The 21183-nt window shown below is 43.9% G+C and overlaps 2 protein-coding genes across 6 annotated transcripts in view; one reads left to right on the forward strand and one right to left on the reverse strand.

Moving 5' to 3' along the window:
• Window positions 1-15002, forward strand: part of Sgtb (small glutamine rich tetratricopeptide repeat co-chaperone beta) — a 36479-nt gene extending 21477 nt beyond the window's left edge. For 2 of the 5 annotated variants that reach the window (XM_006231883.5, XM_063281504.1), the window contains exons 6-11: window positions 1457-1561; window positions 4218-4344; window positions 4447-4509; window positions 6958-6995; window positions 7225-7308; window positions 11803-15002. In XM_006231883.5, the coding sequence (XP_006231945.1) occupies window positions 1457-1561; window positions 4218-4344; window positions 4447-4509; window positions 6958-6995; window positions 7225-7308; window positions 11803-11914 (529 nt within the window). In that variant the 3' untranslated portion in view covers window positions 11915-15002. Of the gene's footprint in view, window positions 1-1456; window positions 1562-4217; window positions 4357-4446; window positions 4510-6957; window positions 6996-7224; window positions 7309-11802 lie in introns of all 5 variants that reach the window. The other 3 variants (XM_006231882.5, XM_063281505.1, NM_181629.3) reach the window with 2 other exon arrangements.
• A 969-nt stretch (window positions 15003-15971) lies between these two features.
• Trappc13 (trafficking protein particle complex subunit 13) overlaps window positions 15972-21183 on the reverse strand; it is a 31550-nt gene continuing 26338 nt past the window's right edge. The window contains exons 10-13 of the mRNA NM_001013908.2: window positions 20046-20244; window positions 19265-19365; window positions 16359-16509; window positions 15972-16227 (exon numbers count right to left, since the gene is read on the reverse strand). Coding sequence (NP_001013930.2) covers window positions 16120-16227; window positions 16359-16509; window positions 19265-19365; window positions 20046-20244 — 559 coding nt within the window. The 3' untranslated portion in view covers window positions 15972-16119. The remainder of the gene's footprint in view (window positions 16228-16358; window positions 16510-19264; window positions 19366-20045; window positions 20245-21183) is intronic.

A 21183-nucleotide genomic window follows, 5' to 3' on the forward strand; every position in this document is an offset into this window, starting at 1 on the left:
AGTGTTTTAGTCCTATCCAGGAGCTGTCTCGGTGGTTAAAACATTTGCATCACAAGTCTGGTGATTTGAATGCATTTTCCCCCAAACGCAAGCACCCTGAGTTCAGATTCCAGACCTATGTAGTGCCAGCATGTATAATTCCAGCATGCCCCTGGGGATGAGAGGGAAGGCAGGAGTCTCTCCAGAGGCTCAGGGCTAATTACCCTGCTGGAGGAGACCCTGTCTCAAGGTAGAAAGGTGAAGACTGACACCTGAAGGTACCTGACTGCAATACACAAGCACGCATAGGTACACACACACACACACACACACACACACACACACACACACACACGCATCCGTTTTATTGTTTTCATGTGTGTTACTAGGGAGTCCAGGAAGTCCCTGAAGGAGCTTACTGTAGATTAGTTTCAAGGAAGACAGAAGGTTAAACAAACAATCAGTTTGTGCAATTTAGACAGCAGACATGGCTCTAAGAGAAGAATAAAGGGAGCAGGAGTTGAACAGTGCTTCTTAGTTTGTAGGCAAACTCAGCAAGCTGGAGAGAGTGGGGAATGCTTGCTGTGGGCTTTTGTCTGTTGAGCGTGAGGGAATCTAAGTCAACTTTTGGATTTGTAACTGTTTCCCCCAAGGGCATCCTGCCTTTGTTACTAGAAGGGACCTCAAGTTTGGGAGGTATAGCATTTGGAGTAGAGGGGTACAGCATGCCCTGGGTGAATGGGTAGAGTAGTGAGGACCTAAGATGTCATCCTATGCTCTGGCCCTTATGTCGGACATTGTGCAGCCATTTCTTGGCTGCCGATTCTCCCTCACTGGCCTCTGAGTACGAATCTTATGGTCTGCGTTTCCTCCCCATTGCTCTTCTGAGTGAATCCTTCCTAGTTGACATAGTTATCAGCAGCATCCTAATTGCTAAGATGTTTGCCCAGGCAGATGCTGTTTGTCCTGAGTTGGTCTCTTCGGCCTTCTTCTGCAGTAGATTCCAGGGTTTCCTGAGGGGGATGATGGTAACTTTGGAGAGACTGAAGGAATAAAGTTTAGTCTGTGTCAGGAGTAACAGAATGGAAGAGGTTGTCATGGGTTGGGAATTCTTGGTATGCTTTAACTTTACTATAAAAGTGACCAGTTCATAGAAGCTGCCCCCCTCTCTCTGCCTCCCCAGCGGTCCAGATGTCTCCGTGTTTTCAGTTTGCGTCTCAGGCAAATCGAGAGGCAGTAAATAGGTAGGAAGGTTGTAATGACCCACACATCTGTGTTTTCTAAAGCAAAGGGGAAAGAAAACCAAGCTTACCTTTTCTTTCTGATGTTTTGAGCTGTTTTTAAATTGTCATACAATCAGACAGTTCGACTTAGAAATTTATGATGAGCGATGTAAAAACTGGGACGAGAACCATGCAGTTTCGTGCCTGAAAAAGCCTGGGGTCTGCTGCCTTATTGTAATGTCTCTCCCTCTCAGGGCGGCCGCTCAAAGCAAACTAAGTCACTACACAGATGCAATCAAGGACTGTGAGAAAGCCATCGCAATTGATTCAAAATACAGCAAGGCCTACGGAAGGATGGGGTGAGTGCCCAGACACTGTCCAAGGCATTGCCAGGGGGAATCATATATGCCGTGGTTAAGGCTTCATGGTGAATATCCTAATGGTGTACCCCGTGTGATAATAAGACAAAAGTAATAGAAAGAAATGTAGTTAAATGGAGATGTCTACACTTGGGGATGAGGTCATCACGGGTATTTCAGGACTGACTGGGCATTGTAAGAAACTGTGTGAGTAAACTCACTTCATAGCCTGGACAATAAAAGCACAAGTAAGTTTCATAGGTCCCTACCCATGTGTTTTCCCTGGAAACCACTGTTTGGTACTTGTTAGTTCCGTGCTCACGGAGACTTTATGGGATTAGATTTCCGTGAGTGAGAACTGCCTGCTTGTGCTGCATGTTCTATGTCTGAACTCCATACTCAAATATCCCATTCCTTATTGTCTCTCTGTTCGAGGATTTAATAGACATTTTGAATTTCACGTGTTCCTATGAGAACTCTTGTTCTCATCTTAAAGCTCTCCCCAGACCTCATGTACCCAATGCTTCAGCCCAAAGCTGAGGAGTTGTTCTGGATCCATTTCACCTGGCATACCTGGCCTAGTCTCATTGTCCGGACTATCTTAGATTCACTTGCTGACTAGCTTGCTTATAGGACTAGCCCAGATTTCCATGGCTTACCTACTCTGCTTCAGTTACGTCCTGAGTGGTCTGTACACCTCAATTCTATACCTCACCAATGTTGATCCTCTACAGAGAAGCCAGAGTGAGCTTTCAAAAGTATAACCCAGAAGAGTCGAATATCTAAATAGATCGAATGCTTGCCTAGCATGCTGGTAGCTCTGGATTTGAGCCCTAGCATTGCATAAACTGGGTGTGGTGTTGCATGCCGATAGTCCCAGAGCTTTGGAGGTAGAAGCAAGTGGATTGTGAGTTCAAGGTCGTCCTTGGCTACATGGCAACTTTGAGGTCAGCCTGGGCCTCATGAGACCCTGTCTCATACCTACCTACCAAACCCTAAAAGCATAACTCAAACAGTCATTCCCTTGTAACTGTAGTAAACGGTCTGAACTATAAAGAGGTCTTGTATGATCCAGCATAGCCAGCTGACCCCTCAGTTTTGTTTCCTGTGCCTTTGTCCTGTGTTTTAAGCTTACTACACCTGCATGTTTCTTAGTGTCCTTGTATTTGCTTCTGTGTCTGGGTTGATAGCACTCCCCCAACTTCTCTACGATTACTTCCTGTCATTCATGTCCTCTGCATATGGCCATTTGTCATGTACTGTGGCCAGTGTCAAACACTGCTGTCATTTTCCTTAATACTACCTGTTCTGTATACATGCTTGTTGCCTGTGCTTCTCATTTGGAAGGGGATTTTCTTAAACTTAGGGACTTTTTAAAAAATCGTGGAGTGCTGGGTATTAAAAGTAGCACCTGGTACATAGTAGGCTCCCAATATTTATCAATGATTAATTTGGAACTCTGTTGAGGACCCTTCAAGGTTGACTAATAGAAAACTAGTTGGGTTATAAGAAATTCTAATTTTATCCATGTAAGAAGTCTGTGAGGTAATCCAGAAAAGAAAGGATTAATTTGTTTAAAAAGCAATTTCAGAACAAATAAAATACTTAATACTATCTTTTTATATGTAGTTATTACTGCTTAATTCTGATGAATTTTTCAAATAAATTATAAGTGGGAATGATAAACATTAAAATGCAGTAAGGCTAAGGCTTTTGCCTGGGATAATAATTTATTATTTGAGTTACAGAAGATCCTTATTCTGTCTAACAACTAACGTGTTTTTCAGGACTAGTCATCTGATACCTACAATCTGATTTTAATTTAACAGACGAGAAACTAGGGGCCAGCAAGATGTGTCAGCAGGTAAACACACTTGCTGTGTAAGCCTGACAGTTCTAGTTCAACCCCGAAAGCTCTTGTTAAAGTGGTAGGAAAAGAAAGAAGGAGTCAACAGAGTTGACCTGTGGTCTCCATATTTGTCCCCTGGCACCACTCCCTTCAATAATTAATTAATTCATAATAAATAAATAAATACAACAAATAAAAATAAAGCTATAGGAAGTGAGGCAATTAAGAAAAAGGAAGTGGGAAACTAATATTCATTACTGTTCAAGTCTTTTAGGAAGGAAGGATGTGGGATGCTTTCAAGTACATAGCATCCAGATGTGGTTGTGTCCCACCTGAGGCCTGTGGGCTGCATGTGTCCCAGGATAGTTACGAATGCAGCCAAACACATCTGTAGGCGACAACACTGTTATAAGGTCAAAAGGTTTGACACGCCTGGTTATTAGAGTCCTTGAAAAGGGTGTCCGTATTATGGGTTTACATGATCACAGGGTTGCTAGCACAAATCTTGGTTTAGCACAGCCTAGAGATACATAAAGGAAGCTGCTTCATTTACCTGTCAGTCCTGAGGAAAACAGAAGGGTGAGCAGTCTCTCTGAGCTTTCAGTTTATGATCTGTGTGGGACACGTGTGCAATGGAACAGAGAGGAGACAGCTGAAGCTTATAGAATCTTGGAGCTGGGGAGAATTGATTGCTTGCTCTCTGAACCATAACATAATGAGGGTTAGAATCGAATGCAAGGGCCCTGAATACGCTGAGCCTATGACCTTCTGCTGTTCTAATAGCATAACTCTGCTCTATTTCCAAAGGCTAGCTCTCACTGCCATGAATAAGTTTGAAGAGGCAGTTACAAGCTACCAGAAGGCACTGGATCTTGATCCTGAAAACGACTCCTATAAGTCAAATCTGAAAATAGCAGAGCAGAAGTTAAGAGAGGTATCTAGTCCTGTAAGTTGTCACTGGGGAAGAGATCCTGTCACTCACAATTGATTGACATCACGGTGGCTGGAACAAATCTCAGATCTAACTCTTTTTCAGACAGGAACTGGGTTGACCTTTGACATGGCCAGCTTGATAAATAACCCGGCCTTCATCACCATGGTGAGTACACTTTTGGTCTCTGGGGTGCTGACTGTGATATATTTGCTATCCTTCTCTGCCATTCTTTTTAGGGAGGTGGGATTTTTCAGTCGTTGCTGAAGCTGACCCATAGCTCTTGAGCGCAAGTGATTCTCCTGCCTCAGCCTCTCAGGAACTGGGAGTGCAGGCTCCAAATGCTTTTAGAAACCAACGCAGGAGCTCCTGGTGAGTGGCAGGTGCTCAGAGGCTGAGGCTAAGACCAGGGCTCTTCGCCTGTCCAACTCGGAAGAAGCCAGGGTGTCTTTAGAAAGCCCACAGCTTTCCGAAACTGGAACAAGAACATTGGTGTTAGTGGGAGTATGTATGCTTTATAAGACAAGATTCATACTTATTTTTCATTAGATTGCCAGTTTGCAAATATGGAAGTTTAAAAACCACTGTCTTGGGCAAGCGAGATAGTTCAGCAGGCAACAGTGCTTGCTACACAAACCTGGTGATCTGAGGTCACACGTGGGGGGAAAAAAAGAACCGACTTCCACAAGTTGTCTTTTGACCTTTACATGAGCACTGTGCCACACATGCACAGTCAATGAACGAACGAATGAATGAATGAATTTAAAACCCCAAAGTTGCATAAAACTGGTCCTAGGAAGATATATCTATCAAATGCTGTCTGGGGATTTTGCTTATAGCCATTCCCCAAGCTTGCCCGTCAATATTGCTGGGCTTGTTTTCTGTCTTTAGAGTTTTTACATTTTTAAAAACAGTTTCTGGGGTTGGGGATTTAGCTCAGTGGTAGAGCACTTGCCTAGCAAGCGCAAGGCCCTGGGTTCGGTCCCCAGCTCCAAAAAAAAAAAAAAAAAAAAAAAAAAAAAAAAAAAAAGAGAGAAAAGAAAAAGAAAAAGAGAAAAACAGATTCTCCACGTAGCCCAGGTTCAAACTTACCTGAACTAGCCTCAAACTTGGTAGGTAGCTGAAGGTGTCCTTGAACTTTTGCTCTTCGGGCCTCCTAAGTGCTGGAGTTACAGGCATGCCTCACTTCAGCCAGTTTATGCAGTGCTGGAGACTGAACCCAGGCCTTCATGCATCCTAGACAGCTAAGCAACATCTCCAGTCCTGCCTGCCGTTCTTCAAACCAACAGAAATAACATACGGTTCTTTGAAAAAGAAGCATGATTTGGTCCAGTGTCTGGTGGGCATAGGCTGTTACCTGGGTCTACAGTACTCCTTGAATTACTGGCTGCAGACTTTGTATGTAAACATTCTGCTGCCTGGCAGGGTGGTGCATGTCTGCATTCCCTGCATATGGAAGGCTGAGGCCAGCCTTGACTACACAGGAATTTGAGGCCAGCCTTGGCTACATGGCGAGGTCCTGCCTCAAAACAAAACCACATACATTCTACCATAATTCTGCTCCTGGAATGCAGGAATCAGTTCTTGTTCATCTTTGTTCAAGTAAATGTGTTTTACAATCATTAAATCCTTAGTTCAACTGAAAGACACAGTCTCTTATCGATTTGGTTGGCCTTCTTACCTATTCGCTGGCAAATGCATGTTTCTTTGTAAGTCCCCGATGTTCTAAAACCTGGCTTGCTCGATTTCTAGGACTCAGGTTATATTACTGTAACAGAATATGAAAATGGAATTTAGTTCCAGATTAAATTTAGTCTGTAAGCTGCTATATACCAAAATAAGGTGTGACCACACCGTGTAGGAGCTGCAAAAGAGGAGAGTTAAAAGCACATCTTGGACTCTTAAAAGGGGCCAGTGTGGGACTGTGGGTGGGCCTCGGTTCAGAGCACTTAGATAGCATCCTTGACACACTAGGTTCCATTTCCCGCCATTGCTATAATAGATAGATAAACAGGTAAACAAAGTGAGGGCCATCGCTGTAGTTTAGTGTTAGGACATGTGTGTAGTGTTCAAGAAGCCTCAATCCTCAGTACCGCCAAATAATGAAAATAGAAACCGATGAAAATTATAAAGATAAATAACAGAAGGACTGGGTCGATCAGCTTTTACGTGGAGTGTTGAGATCTATTGGCCGGCCATTGTTGGTCTGTGAAGGAAGCAGGGGGACCTTTCTTCATCTGCAGCCTTCTAGATAGGGCTGGTCTGGTCTTCATCACAGTCACAAACGTCTCTTTAGCATTGTTTCTCTCAACTTTTACATCTTTATAGTTTTAAAGTTTCTCTTTTTGCTTTTTGACACATTGATCTGATCAGTAGTGGCAGCACCCTCCATTAATCAGTGTCTCTATTTCAATTGTCTGCAGTCTCATTTTCCCAGTTGACTACTGTTTCTATTACCTTCTCTTCTGTACCATCTCATTTCCCTCGTATGGCGGACTGAAATTCCACGGTTAGGGTGTGCGTCGTTAGGTTTTGTCCCTGCACCCTTCCAGCATCTTTGTGACATCCCTACGCATTGACGTCATTTTAATGGGCAATACTACTTTTCAATTATAGGCTGCAAGTTTAATGCAGAACCCTCAAGTTCAGCAGCTGTAAGTATAAGGGCTCCTCATGCCTTTCCCTTCTCATTGCCGGGCTCCTAATTTAAGCTTATCATCTCATAATTGATAAAAACAAAATTGCTGGATTCCCAGTCACTTGGAACTTGAGGTCAACTCACAGTTGACCCAATCCCTTCAAAGATATTGATACATGTCACTGACTTCTCCTTCCCCTGAGGAATATATGCTAATCCCCACGTCATGCCTCTTATTACCCTAGGATGTCAGGGATGATGACAAATGCCATCGGAGGACCTGCTGCTGGAGTTGGAGGCCTAACAGACCTGTCTAGCCTTATCCAAGCGTGAGTGTTTGCCCTGGTTTGTGTTCTGTTAGACTTGGAAGACAAGGTGACCAAGAGCAGCTTGCTCAGGAAAGGGTTTATTTCAGCTCACAGTTTATAGTCTGCCATGAAGGGAAGTCAGAGCAGGAACTCAAGGTAGACCTGGAAGCAGGAATGGAAGCCGGGCACCAGGCAGGAGTACTGCTTGCTGGCTTGTTCTCTGTGGTTCTCCCAGCTTGCTTTCTTGCACAACTGAGGACTCTGTGCTGGGGCCTCTCACATTAATCATTAGTCAGAAAAATATTCCACACTTACCTGCAGGCCAATCTGATGAAGGGTCGATATTCTCTTTCTTGATATGCTGAGGATTGTGTCAAACTGACAAAAGGCTAACCAGCACTAAGTTACTTAATGGAAACAACACACATGTATTCGACACCTGATAGTTTGTTTCTAGTTTGTTTCACAGCTTTCATTAGTTGTTTCCTGTTAAAATGACTTGCCTAGTGAAACATATAGGCATTTATAAAAAGTTGGCAAATCGGAGTCACATTTCAACGTGAAGGGTGGGATCCAGAAGACCGGGACTGTGGCCAGCTCTACCTTTTTGGGGAAAATCGTGTTGCTCACAGACTGTTTTCCTTCTCTCCATTGAATTTTCACATTCCAGAAGATTTTTAAAAGGAGTTTTTTAGAAGTAAAAGTAGGCGAAACCCTGGTATGGTAGTGCACACCTTTAATTCCAAGCACTTGGGAAGCAGAGGCAGGCGGATCTTCTGTGAGTTCCAGACTAGCCAGTTCTACATAATGATACCCTGTTAGCAGGAAGCAAGCAAGCAAATGAATAAAACACAAACAAGGAAGTGGGTAGTTTCCATCTGTAACTGGTAGCTGGAATTGCTGAGGAATAAGTCTTAACTTCCTGAGGAGTCAGGACATCTACTTATTATTTTGAGGTACAGGTAAAATTCTTAGTTGTTCTTAGTGTGGATTTAGGGTCACATGGGATAACAGTACAGTTATCTACACTTGCAGTGGGTCCCTGGTATATAGTACTGTTATCTATACTTACAGAGGATCCCTGAGGATTGATGTCCTGTTATACACTTACAGAGGATCCCTGAGGATTGATGTCCTGCTGTACACTTACAGAGAGTCCCTGAGGATTGATGCCCTGCTGTACACTTACAGAGGGTCCCTGGGATATCAGTATTGACATCTACACTTACAGAGGGTTCCTAAGGGTTGGTGCCCTACTGTACACTTACAGAGGGTCCCTGAGGATTGATGCCCTGCTGTACACTTAGAGAGGGTCCCTGAGGATTGATGCCCTGCTGTACACTTAGAGAGGGTCCCTGAGGATTGGTGCTCTGCTGTACACTTACAGAGGGTCCCTGAGGATTGGTGCCCTGCTGTACACTTACAGAGGCTCCCCAATGATTGGTGCCCTGCTGTACACTTACAGAGGGTCCCTGAGGATTGATGCCCTGCTGTACACTTACAGAGGGTCCCTGAGGATTGATGCCCTGCTGTACACTTACAGAGGGTCCCTGAGGAATGATGTCCTGTTGTATACTTACAGAGGGTCCCTGAGGATTAATGCCCTGCTATAAACTTATAGAGGGTCCCTGATGATTGGTGCCCTGCTGTACACTTACAGAGGGTCCCTGAGGATTGATGTCCTGCTGTACACTTACAGAGGGTCCCTGAGGATTGGTGCCCTGCTGTACATTTACAGAGGGTCCCTGAGGATTGGTGCCCTGCTGTACACTTACAGAGGGTCCCTGAGGATTGGTGCCCTGCTGAAAACTTACAGAGGGTCCCTGAAGATTGATGTCCCGCTCACTAATGCACTCTCATTGTGACCTCATATGTAAAGAATTAATCCTTCAATTTCACCAATGGGTTTATTTTTTTTAATTTTGTAAGCTTGAATAACTACTCTGGGATTTAAGTGGTAAATCATATGTCTACTGAAAATATGTATTAATTTAGGTGCAGACCCAAATTTTAAAATCAGTCTTTTGAAATACTGTCTTGCTGTGTAGCCAGTGTTGACTTCCAACTAAGGTGATCTTCCTAAGTGTACTGTGATGACAAACATGGGGCCCATACCTGGCTTACAAATCACCTCTGCTTCAGTGCTAGAGCCCTCACTGGGTTCAATTCCTAGCACCACAAAAGCAAGGAAGTAAAATGAGTTTTAAGGTCAGATTGCGTGTTACATCATTAGTGTTCAGAACACTTAGGAAATGCAGTCAGGCTTCTGGGCCACTTAAAGACTGACTGCACACATTGTAACCACATTAATATGTTAGAATTGCCTAAGACATTGCAACTCGAATATGTGTCTGATACTGCCCCGCCAGGTTTATAGGAAGCCACAGTTCCAGTTTCTAATTTGTTCTCAAACCCAGTCACCGCTTAGGATGTTGAATTTTTAGAGAGATCCTTAAGTGGCATGATTTTCACGCTTAATTCATGTAACACATGTACTGAAGAATTTGTGATAGACTTATTCTACTGTAATTTCAATAGACTAGACTAGACTAGAACCCTCTTATTATATTTTAAAGGAAAAAAAAAAACCCAGGACAGGCAAGTTATAAATCTCAGCCGCTGCCAGAGAAGAATGGAAAAGAGAAGGAAAAATAAGATCAAAAATCCAAACAAACAAATGACCCCCCCCCCCAAATCCCCATTGCTGTTTGAGTTAAGCCAGCATGGAGGTCAGCCACAGGGCAGTAATACCATAGGCAAATGGTGAGGAACGCAACTTCAGAGAAAGATTAGGGAAGTTTAGAGTAACAGAAAAATTCTATACAGTTTCTGAACAGCATTCAAATGAAGAGACAGAAACAAGTTTTCTCAGGACTCAGAAAAGTGAGTAAACCCAAGGACCTTCCGTGTTGGCTTCTACAACTGTCTAAGCTCTTTATTTCCCCAGGCAGGGTCTTAGAAAGACATGCTGATCTTGAGTTTACTATGTGGCTGAGGCTAGTCTTGAACTCTTGATCTTCTTGCCTCTTCTTCCTTTGTGCTGGAAGTATAGATATGCACTACCATCCTGTTTCAAAGTTGTGTATGACTGTGTCTAATAAAGGGTTGGGATTGAAGCTAGAGCCATAGGCATGCTAGGAAAGTGTTCTGTTGGGCTGGAGAGATGGCTCAGAGATTAAGAACCTATCTGTACAACAGTGCGAATAATAATCTTAATACCCACTTAAGAACCTGGCATCCCATGCCCACTGTAGCCTTAGCTCCAAAGGGGAGACAGAGATCGCTGGGACATGCTGGCTTCCAGCCTAGTTAAGAAAATGCAAGTTCGGGGCTGGGGATTTAGCTCAGTGGTAGAGCGCTTACCTAGGAAGCGCAAGGCCCTGGGTTCGGTCCCCAGCTCCGGGGGGGGAAAAAAAAAAAAAAAAAAAAAAAAAAAAAAAAAAAAAAAGAAAATGCAAGTTCAGGTTCAGGAAAAGACAGGGAGAAACAGAGGAGGACAACTGACATCGGTTCTGGCTTAGGCTTGTGCACTTGCACAGCCATGCATATAAACACACACACACACACACACACACACACACACACACACACACACACGGATAATTACGTACTCGTAAATCTTTAAAAGAAGTTCTGTCATTGAACTACATTCCCAGGCCTATGTTAAAACTTTGACTTTTAAAATATTCACTTTTCTTTGAGGCCAGCCTGTTCTATAGAGTGAGTTCCAGGACAGTCCCAGCTACATAGAGAAACCCTGTCTTGACTTTCACTGACCGCTCTCAGGATCCCAGACTGGGAGTTGTTACGTTCTGGCCTGAGAAACTAGGAAGATCAGTGCATTCTGTTTCAGGGCCCACAGTAAGGAGCACACACGATTGATTAAATAGTGGACAAGTAGGTTGTGTCCAATTCAGGCCCTTTTCTTCAGCGTTTGGTTTTTCTTCTCATCTTCCACAAGAGGCTGACAAGCAAAGGATGTCTTGTTTCCCAAGAATGAACTCTGTCCTGGGCTGGAGAGATGGTTCAGTTGGTAGCGCTTACCTTTCTCCCAGGGAGACTTGAGTTCTACCCCCCGATGAAGCTGAAAACAAAAAACAAAAAATCTGGCAGTGATGACCCATCTTGTAATTCCAGTGCTGGGAAACTAGGGACAGAGGGTCCCTGGGCTTGAGCCGGCCTAGCCTATACCAGAGCTTTCTGGACAGTAAGTAAAGCTTGTCTTAAAACAAACAAAAAGGAACTGCACCCAAGGGACAATACTAACAGTTGTCCTCTGACCTCCACATGTGCACTAACCCTCATGTGCACAGTATACACATGAAATGTACACACCCACACAGCATACACACGCCCACGTGGCCTCTCTGTCCTGCAATAATGCTATGTGGAATAGCGGTGATATTATGGTGATATATATGATATTATGGCTCTAAAACTTGTGTTTGCAGGAAAAAAAAATCCCCTTTGAAAGTCTGACAGCATTTCCAGTTCATTTCTGCTTTTGTCCTGCAGGGGGCAGCAGTTTGCACAGCAGATACAGCAACAGAATCCTGAACTCATAGAGCAGCTGAGAAATCACATCCGGAGCAGATCCTTCAGCAGCAGCACTGAGGAACACTCCTGACTTGACCAGGACCCTCGCCCCAGTACAAACATCCCGACATGTACACTTGTAGATAATAGCCAAAAACAAAGTAACAAAAACCACCCTGTACAATGTCTGAAAATAACGAGGAAAGTCTCCTGTGTAAACCTGAGAACATACATCTGTTTAGGTAATAGTTTATCACAAGCAGACTTGAACATAATACAGACTCCTCTGGAAAGAAATGGTCAGTAACCTTGTTAAGGGCAAATACAGCCTTGGGACAAGGGTCCATCCATTTTAAAACTTTTATCATCCTATTTGTATATTAGACTTAGCACAGAGTATATTTATTGAATAGTAGGGCTATTTATTGGAAAGTTCTTTAGCCACAGGTTTCCCTAGGCAGTGGTTTTGAGTGGGGTGATGCTGGTTTAGAAGACATGTGCTTGGTAGCACGTCGGGAGAGAAGCGTTGGCATGTGCTACCGTCAGTGACACGTGTCTGTCCAAAGGGATTCTTTGGAGATACTGTGAATGTACAGAAGCAAAGGTAGTATGCTCAGGTTTTCCGCATAGGTTTTTTAACTAATCTTGTCTGTAGCTTCGTGTTGCTAGCATTCGCATGGCCAGTTAAGTACATAATGAAACGTACTTAGAAATCCTTAATGACACCGGTCAGGTCGGTGACATGGCTGCTCCGTTTAACTATCACAGCTTACCGGTCACAATTTCATTTCTGCTAAGCTTACCGAGAGCAGTATCTAGTTACATTTAAAGAAGCCACTGACATGTCCAGATTATGGGTTTCCTAAGTGGAATTTAATTATGTGCCCATCAATGATGATGACGATTATTTTTTACTTTACCATTATTTGATGGCTAACAAAAGCATCTGTCTCTAACACTGCTCTTTTGTGTACTCCTTCGGGGCAGTTGGCTTGGCATGCCAGTCTTACACTTCACTTCACTTTGTTGCAATTTAAACATAACAGGAGACTTGAAATACCTTATTTAAAGTCGGATGCCATACCGTGCATCTGGCATGTGGTTAGTAGGAAGAAATGGCGTGAGAGATGAATGGTGGGACTCTCGGTGCACTGACGGATGAGAAAGCTCATTCCAAACGGAACTGGCTTCCTAACCAAAAACGTGATCGAATGGGGCTGGTGTGTAATTACAAGTGCTGAGGGGAAGGTGAGGAATGAAGCAACTTAAAATTAATGAGGGGATGGTGCCTTCCCACACCGTCCCCAAAGCTGCTGTGTGTTTAGTATCTTGAGGTTTCAAAACTAACCTTTCCTTCCTTTGCCTTTTCTGAGACAGTGGTCCCGTAATTCCACTATAAATATCAAGTGAGGGGAATTAATTCCAAATTCTGGTTAATAGTCATATCATCATGTTTGGCTTAAATCACCATTTTAGACATTACACTGTGCAGTTAGGATTCAACTGTAGAATAAGAGAAGCCAGAGGTCTCTCTTCAGATAGCCCTGGGCCTGTGGCACAAACGAGAAACACAGTTCTAGTGGAGAACAGGGCTTACGTAGGAGGGCCTGACATTGAACTGTGCCGTGCGAGCTGTTCCACTCAGCACCTAGTGTTCTTTACAGAGAAGAGCACTCATTGGTTGCATAAAAGTAGAGATCAAAGAAAAAGAAAAACTGACACAAGTCAAAATGAGTCAGCCGGTGTGGAGCATGAATTAAGTTCAGTAAAACTGGTGAGTCCTTGGTGCACCAACTAGGAGACAGAAAACACAAACTCACAGACAAGAAGTGAGTGACGGAGTGCCGTCGGACACCAGGGTTTCCATCCCACCTCTGCACTGGAAAGAAACAAGTAGGGACAAAGAGTAGACACACCACCAAACAATTCCTGGGGCTGTTAAAGGACAACCGGAGGGACGGGGGACACAGATCAGTGGAGAGTGCTTGTCTAACATGTGTCAAGCCCTGGGCTACCCTTCCCATGAAGCCCTGGGCTACCCCTTCCCTAGAACTGCCTGCAACAGGAATGGCGGTGTGCACCTGGAGTCCCAGCATGTGGGAGGTAGAGTCAGGATCAGGAATTCAGCATCACTCTTGGCTACACAGTGAGCATGATGCTAGCATGGGCTATATGAATCCTGTTTCAAAAACCAAAAACATCCCAGTAGAAAACAAAACAGCCCAAATAACAACAAAATGGACAATTAGAAAAAAATTTCAGTACCTTCCAGGAAAAAAAGGCTCAAATGATTTCAGGGGTCTCAGGAAAGAATAATATCCCTTCTCTATAACTCTCTCGTTGACAAAGGAACAGGTCCCAACTCATTTGAGCAGTAATACTCTCAAGAATTAACAGCTTTGGAACACTGTCTTTATGTGCTAATGCCCCTGGCTGAAGGCATTCTTACGTGAAATACAGGAACAAAGAAATAGACAGCTGGATGTTGCCTCCCATTTCCACAGATTTTCCTTCTATTCAGGACACCCTTTACTCTCTAGGTCTGTCCATCACACTGAAACCATCACATTGCAAGCTATCTCAAGACTTTTTCTGTGTGGTCTGATTGTGCTCGGTGTCTTAAAAGTTTAAGACACTTCCCCTGTATTCTTCCCCTTGACCAGGAAATACACTCGCTAAGAGAAACAGGGCATTGGGGACTTGCAGATGTTCTAATTGTGAATGGAGTAGTGGACGCTGTTACCATGCTATGCAAAACCCAACGTGCCCTTTTTCGGGAAATGGAATTTTCATTTACTGTATCAAACCGTCAGTCCAGTTTTTATACTAGTTGGCTCAGATCCTAAGACGACATTATCTATCCTTTATTTAAAGTATAAATAGTACACAGCTATGTTGTCTATGCACAGAAGAGACTTTGTACCTCAAAGTACACAGCAGAATAAGTTGTACATTCTGACTGAATCAAAGAGTGGTTCAGCCATGAGGGGATGCTGATAATGACGACGTCTCCAGTCTGTCATCCTAAAGGAACAGACCTCAGTTCTCACTGCTTGTCTTTTGTTTTGCACAGACATTCATCAATCATGACTAATGTGAGGGGCAAGTCTTCTGAATATACCTTTCATTTTGGACCAAACAATTTGCCATGGCAATAAATAATTATGCATTTAAGAAAACAGGTTTTGTGTTTTGACTTAATGCAGTCCTCCATTGTAAAGAATTATATTTTTAATATATAGTGGGGACTTTCAACTCGCCAAAATAGGATGAAGTTTATTTAACATCATGGGTTCTTGTTTCCCTGACAAATAGGGAAACATTTTGTTATAAAGCTATTGCAAGCTGCTGTAAGCCTTAGTTCTCTTGCCGACTTGTTCCTGACATGAGTGGTTGCTATTATATGGACAAATGAAGCTTTTATGTTAGCGCCTGACAGAGTTAAAAATCAGGTATGAAGTTAGAACCATTTAAATGTATACCATGAAAATAAGCTCCTCATTCCTTAGTGGGGAAGACCCAGGAGTCTTTAAGGTAAAGCTAAGTAATTACTAACATTATTGAACGTTAACTGAGTCAATCAATCTTGAGTATCTGTTGATATCTGTTGGCATGTGTACACAAAGGCAGACATGCACCCATACAACTATTCTGAAAACGACCAAAAATGCTTATCCTGTGTGAGGTAGGTCGCAGGAAGGGGACCTGAATTGTTTCAAACAGGCCTCTCTTCTATTGACTGAACACTTAGGAAAGAGACTGCAGTTGACTCTGATTAGTTTAACTAAATTTCTATATGAAGTATTATGAAAATCCGATAATCCTAAAACAAATGGTGTCTTCCAAACAGAGTTTGTATGTAGCCTAGGGCCCTAGCAAGCAGGTGTCATCACCCCTGGACACCCCTGCTAGTCTACTCAGATAGCAGAACTCATCTGCCCACAGAGTGTAAGACATCTGATACCCAGCCCTTTACAAAAACATCTGCACATTGCTTTTTACATACGTGTTAGGCAAAAAGCCTCAAAGATGAGCTTGTTGAAAACAAAACAAACAAAAAAACCCCAAGTTATCTTAAAGGACACAAAATATGTATACAAAATACAGAAATGTTCTGTTCCTTTAGAATATAATTCACGAGCCTAGTGTTTTTACAACAAACATTTAATATTTAACTGTTTTACAGGAAACAAATTTAAATAACATATACTTATTTTCATTACTGATCGTTGCACAAAGCTGACAAAATACGGAGAGCATTCTGTGATTAAACAAGTTTGACATTAGGAAATTTCTTCAGGCTTCCACTTCCACAGCAGCTGAGACCACGCAGACTTGTGCAATGTCATCATATTCATATGTTCTTTTTAAAAATGTGTCCGTGAGTCTTAAGCCAGACACGCTCTAGAGGAAGGGAAGTGGGGAGAGAGTGAGATGCACCTCAGTGTTCACTCATGATAATTACCATGGAAAACACAGCCATCAGAAATGATGGCTTAGCCCACCCTGTTGAAATTACTGAACAGAGGACGTACTTGGAGCCCCTGTACTGAGGACAGGAGAGTCAGGGCCAGGCAGAGCGAGGAGCTGGGGTGCAGCTTCCCCAGCTGTCTTCCCGAAATCCCACACCAGTGGATAGAGGTGGTGTTGCACATCTCCAGCACTAGGTCCATCGTCCTCTCACTGCTGAAGCAATCAGAAACCAGAGTAAATCTGTTTATTTCCTGCTAAGCAGATACCATCACATTCCTTCCAGTTTTTCAGTAAGCTTACTTTCTGGATGTCCAGGAGAATAAGAACCAGAAAAAGACTGGAAAAATGAGCTTAAGATAGAAGGAAGGAGTGAGGGACCACTTGGGAGTTAAAAGTAGAAGATCAGAAGTTCGAGGCCAGCCTGGGCTATATAGCCAGTGTGAGCCAGCCTGGGCTATGGAGAGGCACTGTCTCAGAAAGCAAAACAAACCTAAAGACACGGTAAGGAAAATGAAGGGACAGCATCTTCCAGGATTACAGTAGCCGTACACCTACCGGCGGGCGCTGAGGGGGTTTTCCGGTTGTTCGTGAACATGGGCTCCCTGGCCTTGCCTTTTCTCTAGACTCAGGCATTTGAACCTCATTTTACTGCTATGTCTCTTACTCATCCTACTGAGAACTCCACAGGAAAGGACAAGCGACGTCTGCTTAGTCCTTTTCATGAGTAAAACCTGTTGTTTTGGTATGCAGCTAACTAAGAAATGACTGACAGGGATCCTGAGAAACAGCCATTTCCGCTTGCTCACTGAGTTCCCTGAAAAGACAGTGTTTATGGCACTGAACTCTCAGGCTCAGTTTCTAGTCTCTCCATTGTGGTGAGCTCCTCGGCTTGTGTGCCTTAGGATTTGGCTCCTGTTTCAGTATTTACTTAGAACTTAACTTACGAACTGAAATTATATTTGCTTTACATGTTTCTATGTCTACCCTGGAAGATAGCAATTAGAAATGCTCTTTGTGTTAGGGACCATTTTGGATGCACAGCATGGTCTCCTCAGAACATTCTATAAAAGCTATTACATCTTTCTTCACATCCGTTTGTTTTGTGTGTGCGCTATGTACGGGTGTGCATGTCCACGCTGTGCATGTGGAGGTCAGTTGACAAGCAGTAAGAGCTGGCTCAGTCACTCTGCCAGGTGGGTTCTGGGCCTTGAACTTAGGTCATCCTGTTTAGCAGCAAGTGCCACAACCCACGGAGCCACCTCACTCCTAAGACGGAGTCTCTTGTACTCTGGACTGCCCTCCGACTCTCTTGGTAGATGAAGACGGCCTGGAACTTTGGGTATCTTCCCTGGTTCTCAAGGGCTGGTATTACAAGTACTGGCTAGAGATCAGAATCAGGGCACTGCACAACTTAGGAAGACACCCCACCAACTGGGCCACACCCCTCCTCTGCCTTCGCCGCTGCTGTGATGTTTTCTATGCACGTTGTGTGTCTGTATGCACATGTGTGTATACTGGGTTAGATATTTATACAGGAGGAAATTGAAACTCTTAAGTTAGAAAACCTAGTTGAGGGGTTGGGGATTTAGCTCAGTGGTAGAGCACTTGCCTAGCAAGCGCAAGGCCCTGGGTTCGGTCCCCAGCTCCGAAAAATAGAAAAGTAAAAAAAAAAAAAAAAAAAGAAAACCTAGTTGAATCATTACATGAAAATGAACATCAAAAAATTAATTAAAAAATCTACAGTACTTTGTTAGTCAATAAACTTATTTGACACACTCAAAACCCTCAAAACAAAGATTTCCCTGGACATAGATAGCCTATATCTGCATATCTTTGCTTGGATGTTCACTGAGACTTTATGATTGAAAGCACAGTACGTAAAGCTGTAAGATCTGACTCTTCTGACTAATTCCCAGGCCAGTCAGAGAGACGACAAGGAACAGCAGGACATGGACGCTACCACAGAACTAAACTCAAACTCTCCATAAAAAAGTCCGAGGGGCTGGGAATGCAGCAGTTGGTGGCGTTTCCCTAGCATCCACAAGGCCCTGGGTTTGTTCCCGACGCTTCGTGAACAGCATGGTGGTGCAGACCTGTAATCCTACCTAGCACCTGGGAAGTGGGGGTAAGAATTTCAAGGTCCTCCTCAGCCTGAGAGGGAGCTCAGTGCCAGGCTGGGTTAGAGACACTGCCCCAGAAACCAACTGTAGCGGTGAGTGTAGCTTATGTGTGTGGCTTCCCAGAGAATCCAGCATTTCTGTAATTTTGAAGGACATTTCCATGGGACTGAAGCGATCACACAGGTCTTCTGAGAGCTGCGATTCCTCACTGTAATATTAACCCAAACTAACAGTGTGCAGCAAACAATGCGAGAGCTAGCAACATGACTTGGCTGGGACAGAATTCTAGGCTTTCTATTCTTTAAGTTACATAGCCTTTGCTTCTTCTGTTGACTGCCAAAACTGCTTAACAGCTAGGTGTGGAGGTGGATGCCTTTAATCCCATCACTCCTGGAGACAGAGGCTCTCGGGTCTCTATTAATCTGACATCAGCCTGGTCTACCTAGTAGTTCCAGGCAGGGAGACCTTGTCTCAAAAATAAAACAAAACAAAATGACAACAAAAAAAACTCAAAAAACTTTAGCCTATACATCATCACTCAGGAGGGTAAGAAGATGGCACGGGCAAGGACAGCCTGGGCTATATAACAAAACTGTCTCAGGGAACATGGCCAAAGGAAATAGGCAAAAGGACAAACAATCAGAATCAATTCCTAACTTGTGAGTGCCTCTTGCTTTAAGATCACGTCCATGTTTTTTCTTGTAAATATTAAAGATATGTTCCAGTGTCAGAGAAATGTATCTGACTTGTTAATCTGTCTTCCCATAAGAACCTGCTGGCCCTTCTTTAGGTCTATGAATGTGTCACCTGCCCCGCCCACACGCCCCGCCCACACGCATCGGCATTACCTGCAGTTTGTGATTTTACAGGTAATGTGGAAAGGTTCTTCTAGGTTTACGGTATCTGGGATGGCCTCTAAAGACAGCCTAACATCTCCATAACCTGGAGCCTGCGGAAAAAAGTTAACAGTTAAAATACACAATTAAGAAACCTTTCGATGCTAATGAAGGTGTCTGTGCCCACTCGACACGCGGCTGGCATTCTGACCACATGCTGCTGCTCTGGCCTAGTCTACACTCAACCCCTTGCTGTGACCTTGGCTAGCAGGACCTGCGGCTTGGACTGTTTATGATACTCCAGACTCCGCAGAATTAACATGAGTCTTGCCTTGAGACAAGAATGAATTAGGATTTAGGGGTCTGATCTCGAAGGGCTGTCCAGTTCCAGACCGGCCATGGCGGCACACTGACAGCCTGTTCTAAGACAAAAGTGACAGAGGTGTAGACTGAGTTGGTAAGTGCTGTGATTCTGTGACGTTCGGGACATCTCCCAGGGTACCTCGATGTAAGGAGCATCAGATGAGCGGTGAGCGTGACTTGGGGAGAAGAGTAACTCATACGCAGTTACCTTAAGTCCTGCTTGGTGAAATCATCATCATCAACAACAAACCAAACCAGACAAAAGTCACACACTAACATCTGAACATTTCCCAGGAATCTCGGCACTAGTTTTCTACCTATGGGTCAACACGACCATTAGCGTTTTCTAGAAATGAGGGACTCGTGGGCTCTGCCCTTTGGTGCTGAGGTGTAAGACTCACCTGTCCTCTCACACCAGCCCCGCACTCACCATCCTTTGAAGCTGGCTGGTCTGTAGTCGGCCCCTTTCACCCAGATTTGTTTTCCACACTATATCCAGTTTCCCGATTACTGTCACTCCCTTAATGATGCCGGCTTTTTCTGCAAATTCTTTCTTGGGCTTTAGGCAGTACAAGTATTGGCGTGTATCCATTGGCTGCAAATATCCTCTGGACCCAAATGTAGATACGCTGGCCAGTGCAGAAATAGGCAGAAAAATATATTAAGCATCTTTCTGAAGGCATCACTATTCATACGGTTAATTCTTTTGAATAGGAAATGGGTGATTTATTGCTCAGATATCTAGGAGCAGTCTTTCAACCCAAGTGGAAGGGAGCGTCTGCCTAGTGAGACAATGTGTTCCCAGAGCTAGGGCAACTTAGTTACACTCTGAGTCCCTTAAAAGGTGGAAGAGAGCTGTGTTCTCTCTGTGATCAGCACTTGCCCAGCATGCGTGAGGCACTGGCTCAGTTCCCAGTACTCTCTCTCCACAGAAGAGGAAGAAAGGGAGGGACAGAGAGAAACCAGCTTAAACACACAGCAACAGGTTCTGTTTCTTTGTGTGGAGCTGGGGACAGAACCCAGGGTGCTGCACATGAGAGGCAAGTGCTGTCCCATGTATCTATACTACCAGCCTTGAGAGACACCATTCTACCTTAAGGAACTGCTGTCAGAATGAACAAAGAATGGAAACTTGTTTTCTCAGTGGAAGCAGAGGAGATCATCGACCTTTCTCTATCTAACCACCATATGAATGTTATTACTAAGAAAACCAGCTGCTCACCCAGCTGTTACCCCTCACCTACATTAGCAATACAGTTATCTGTTCCTTCTCTTCCACAGTAGCGGTAAAGACACCATCTACTCTGAAGCCTGTTTCTTCTTATATTCCAATGATTTCTTTGTCAAATTCACACTCACTCTAACATTGATCCCTAGTACCTTCTCCCTGCCCTCCCCTGTTTCAGTTTTATCATTGGCAGGACAACAGTGGTTAGTTTCAGACTGATCTGGATCAAAGAGGAGACAAGTACAGCCGGGCTGTGGGGCACACGCCTTTATTCCCTCTCAGGAGGTGGACTTGGAGGCCAGCCTGGCCTACAGAGCTTTCTTCACAAGAATCCCTGTCT

This window comes from Rattus norvegicus, chromosome 2 (assembly GCF_036323735.1).
Source record: "Rattus norvegicus strain BN/NHsdMcwi chromosome 2, GRCr8, whole genome shotgun sequence".
NCBI lineage: Eukaryota > Metazoa > Chordata > Mammalia > Rodentia > Muridae > Rattus > Rattus norvegicus.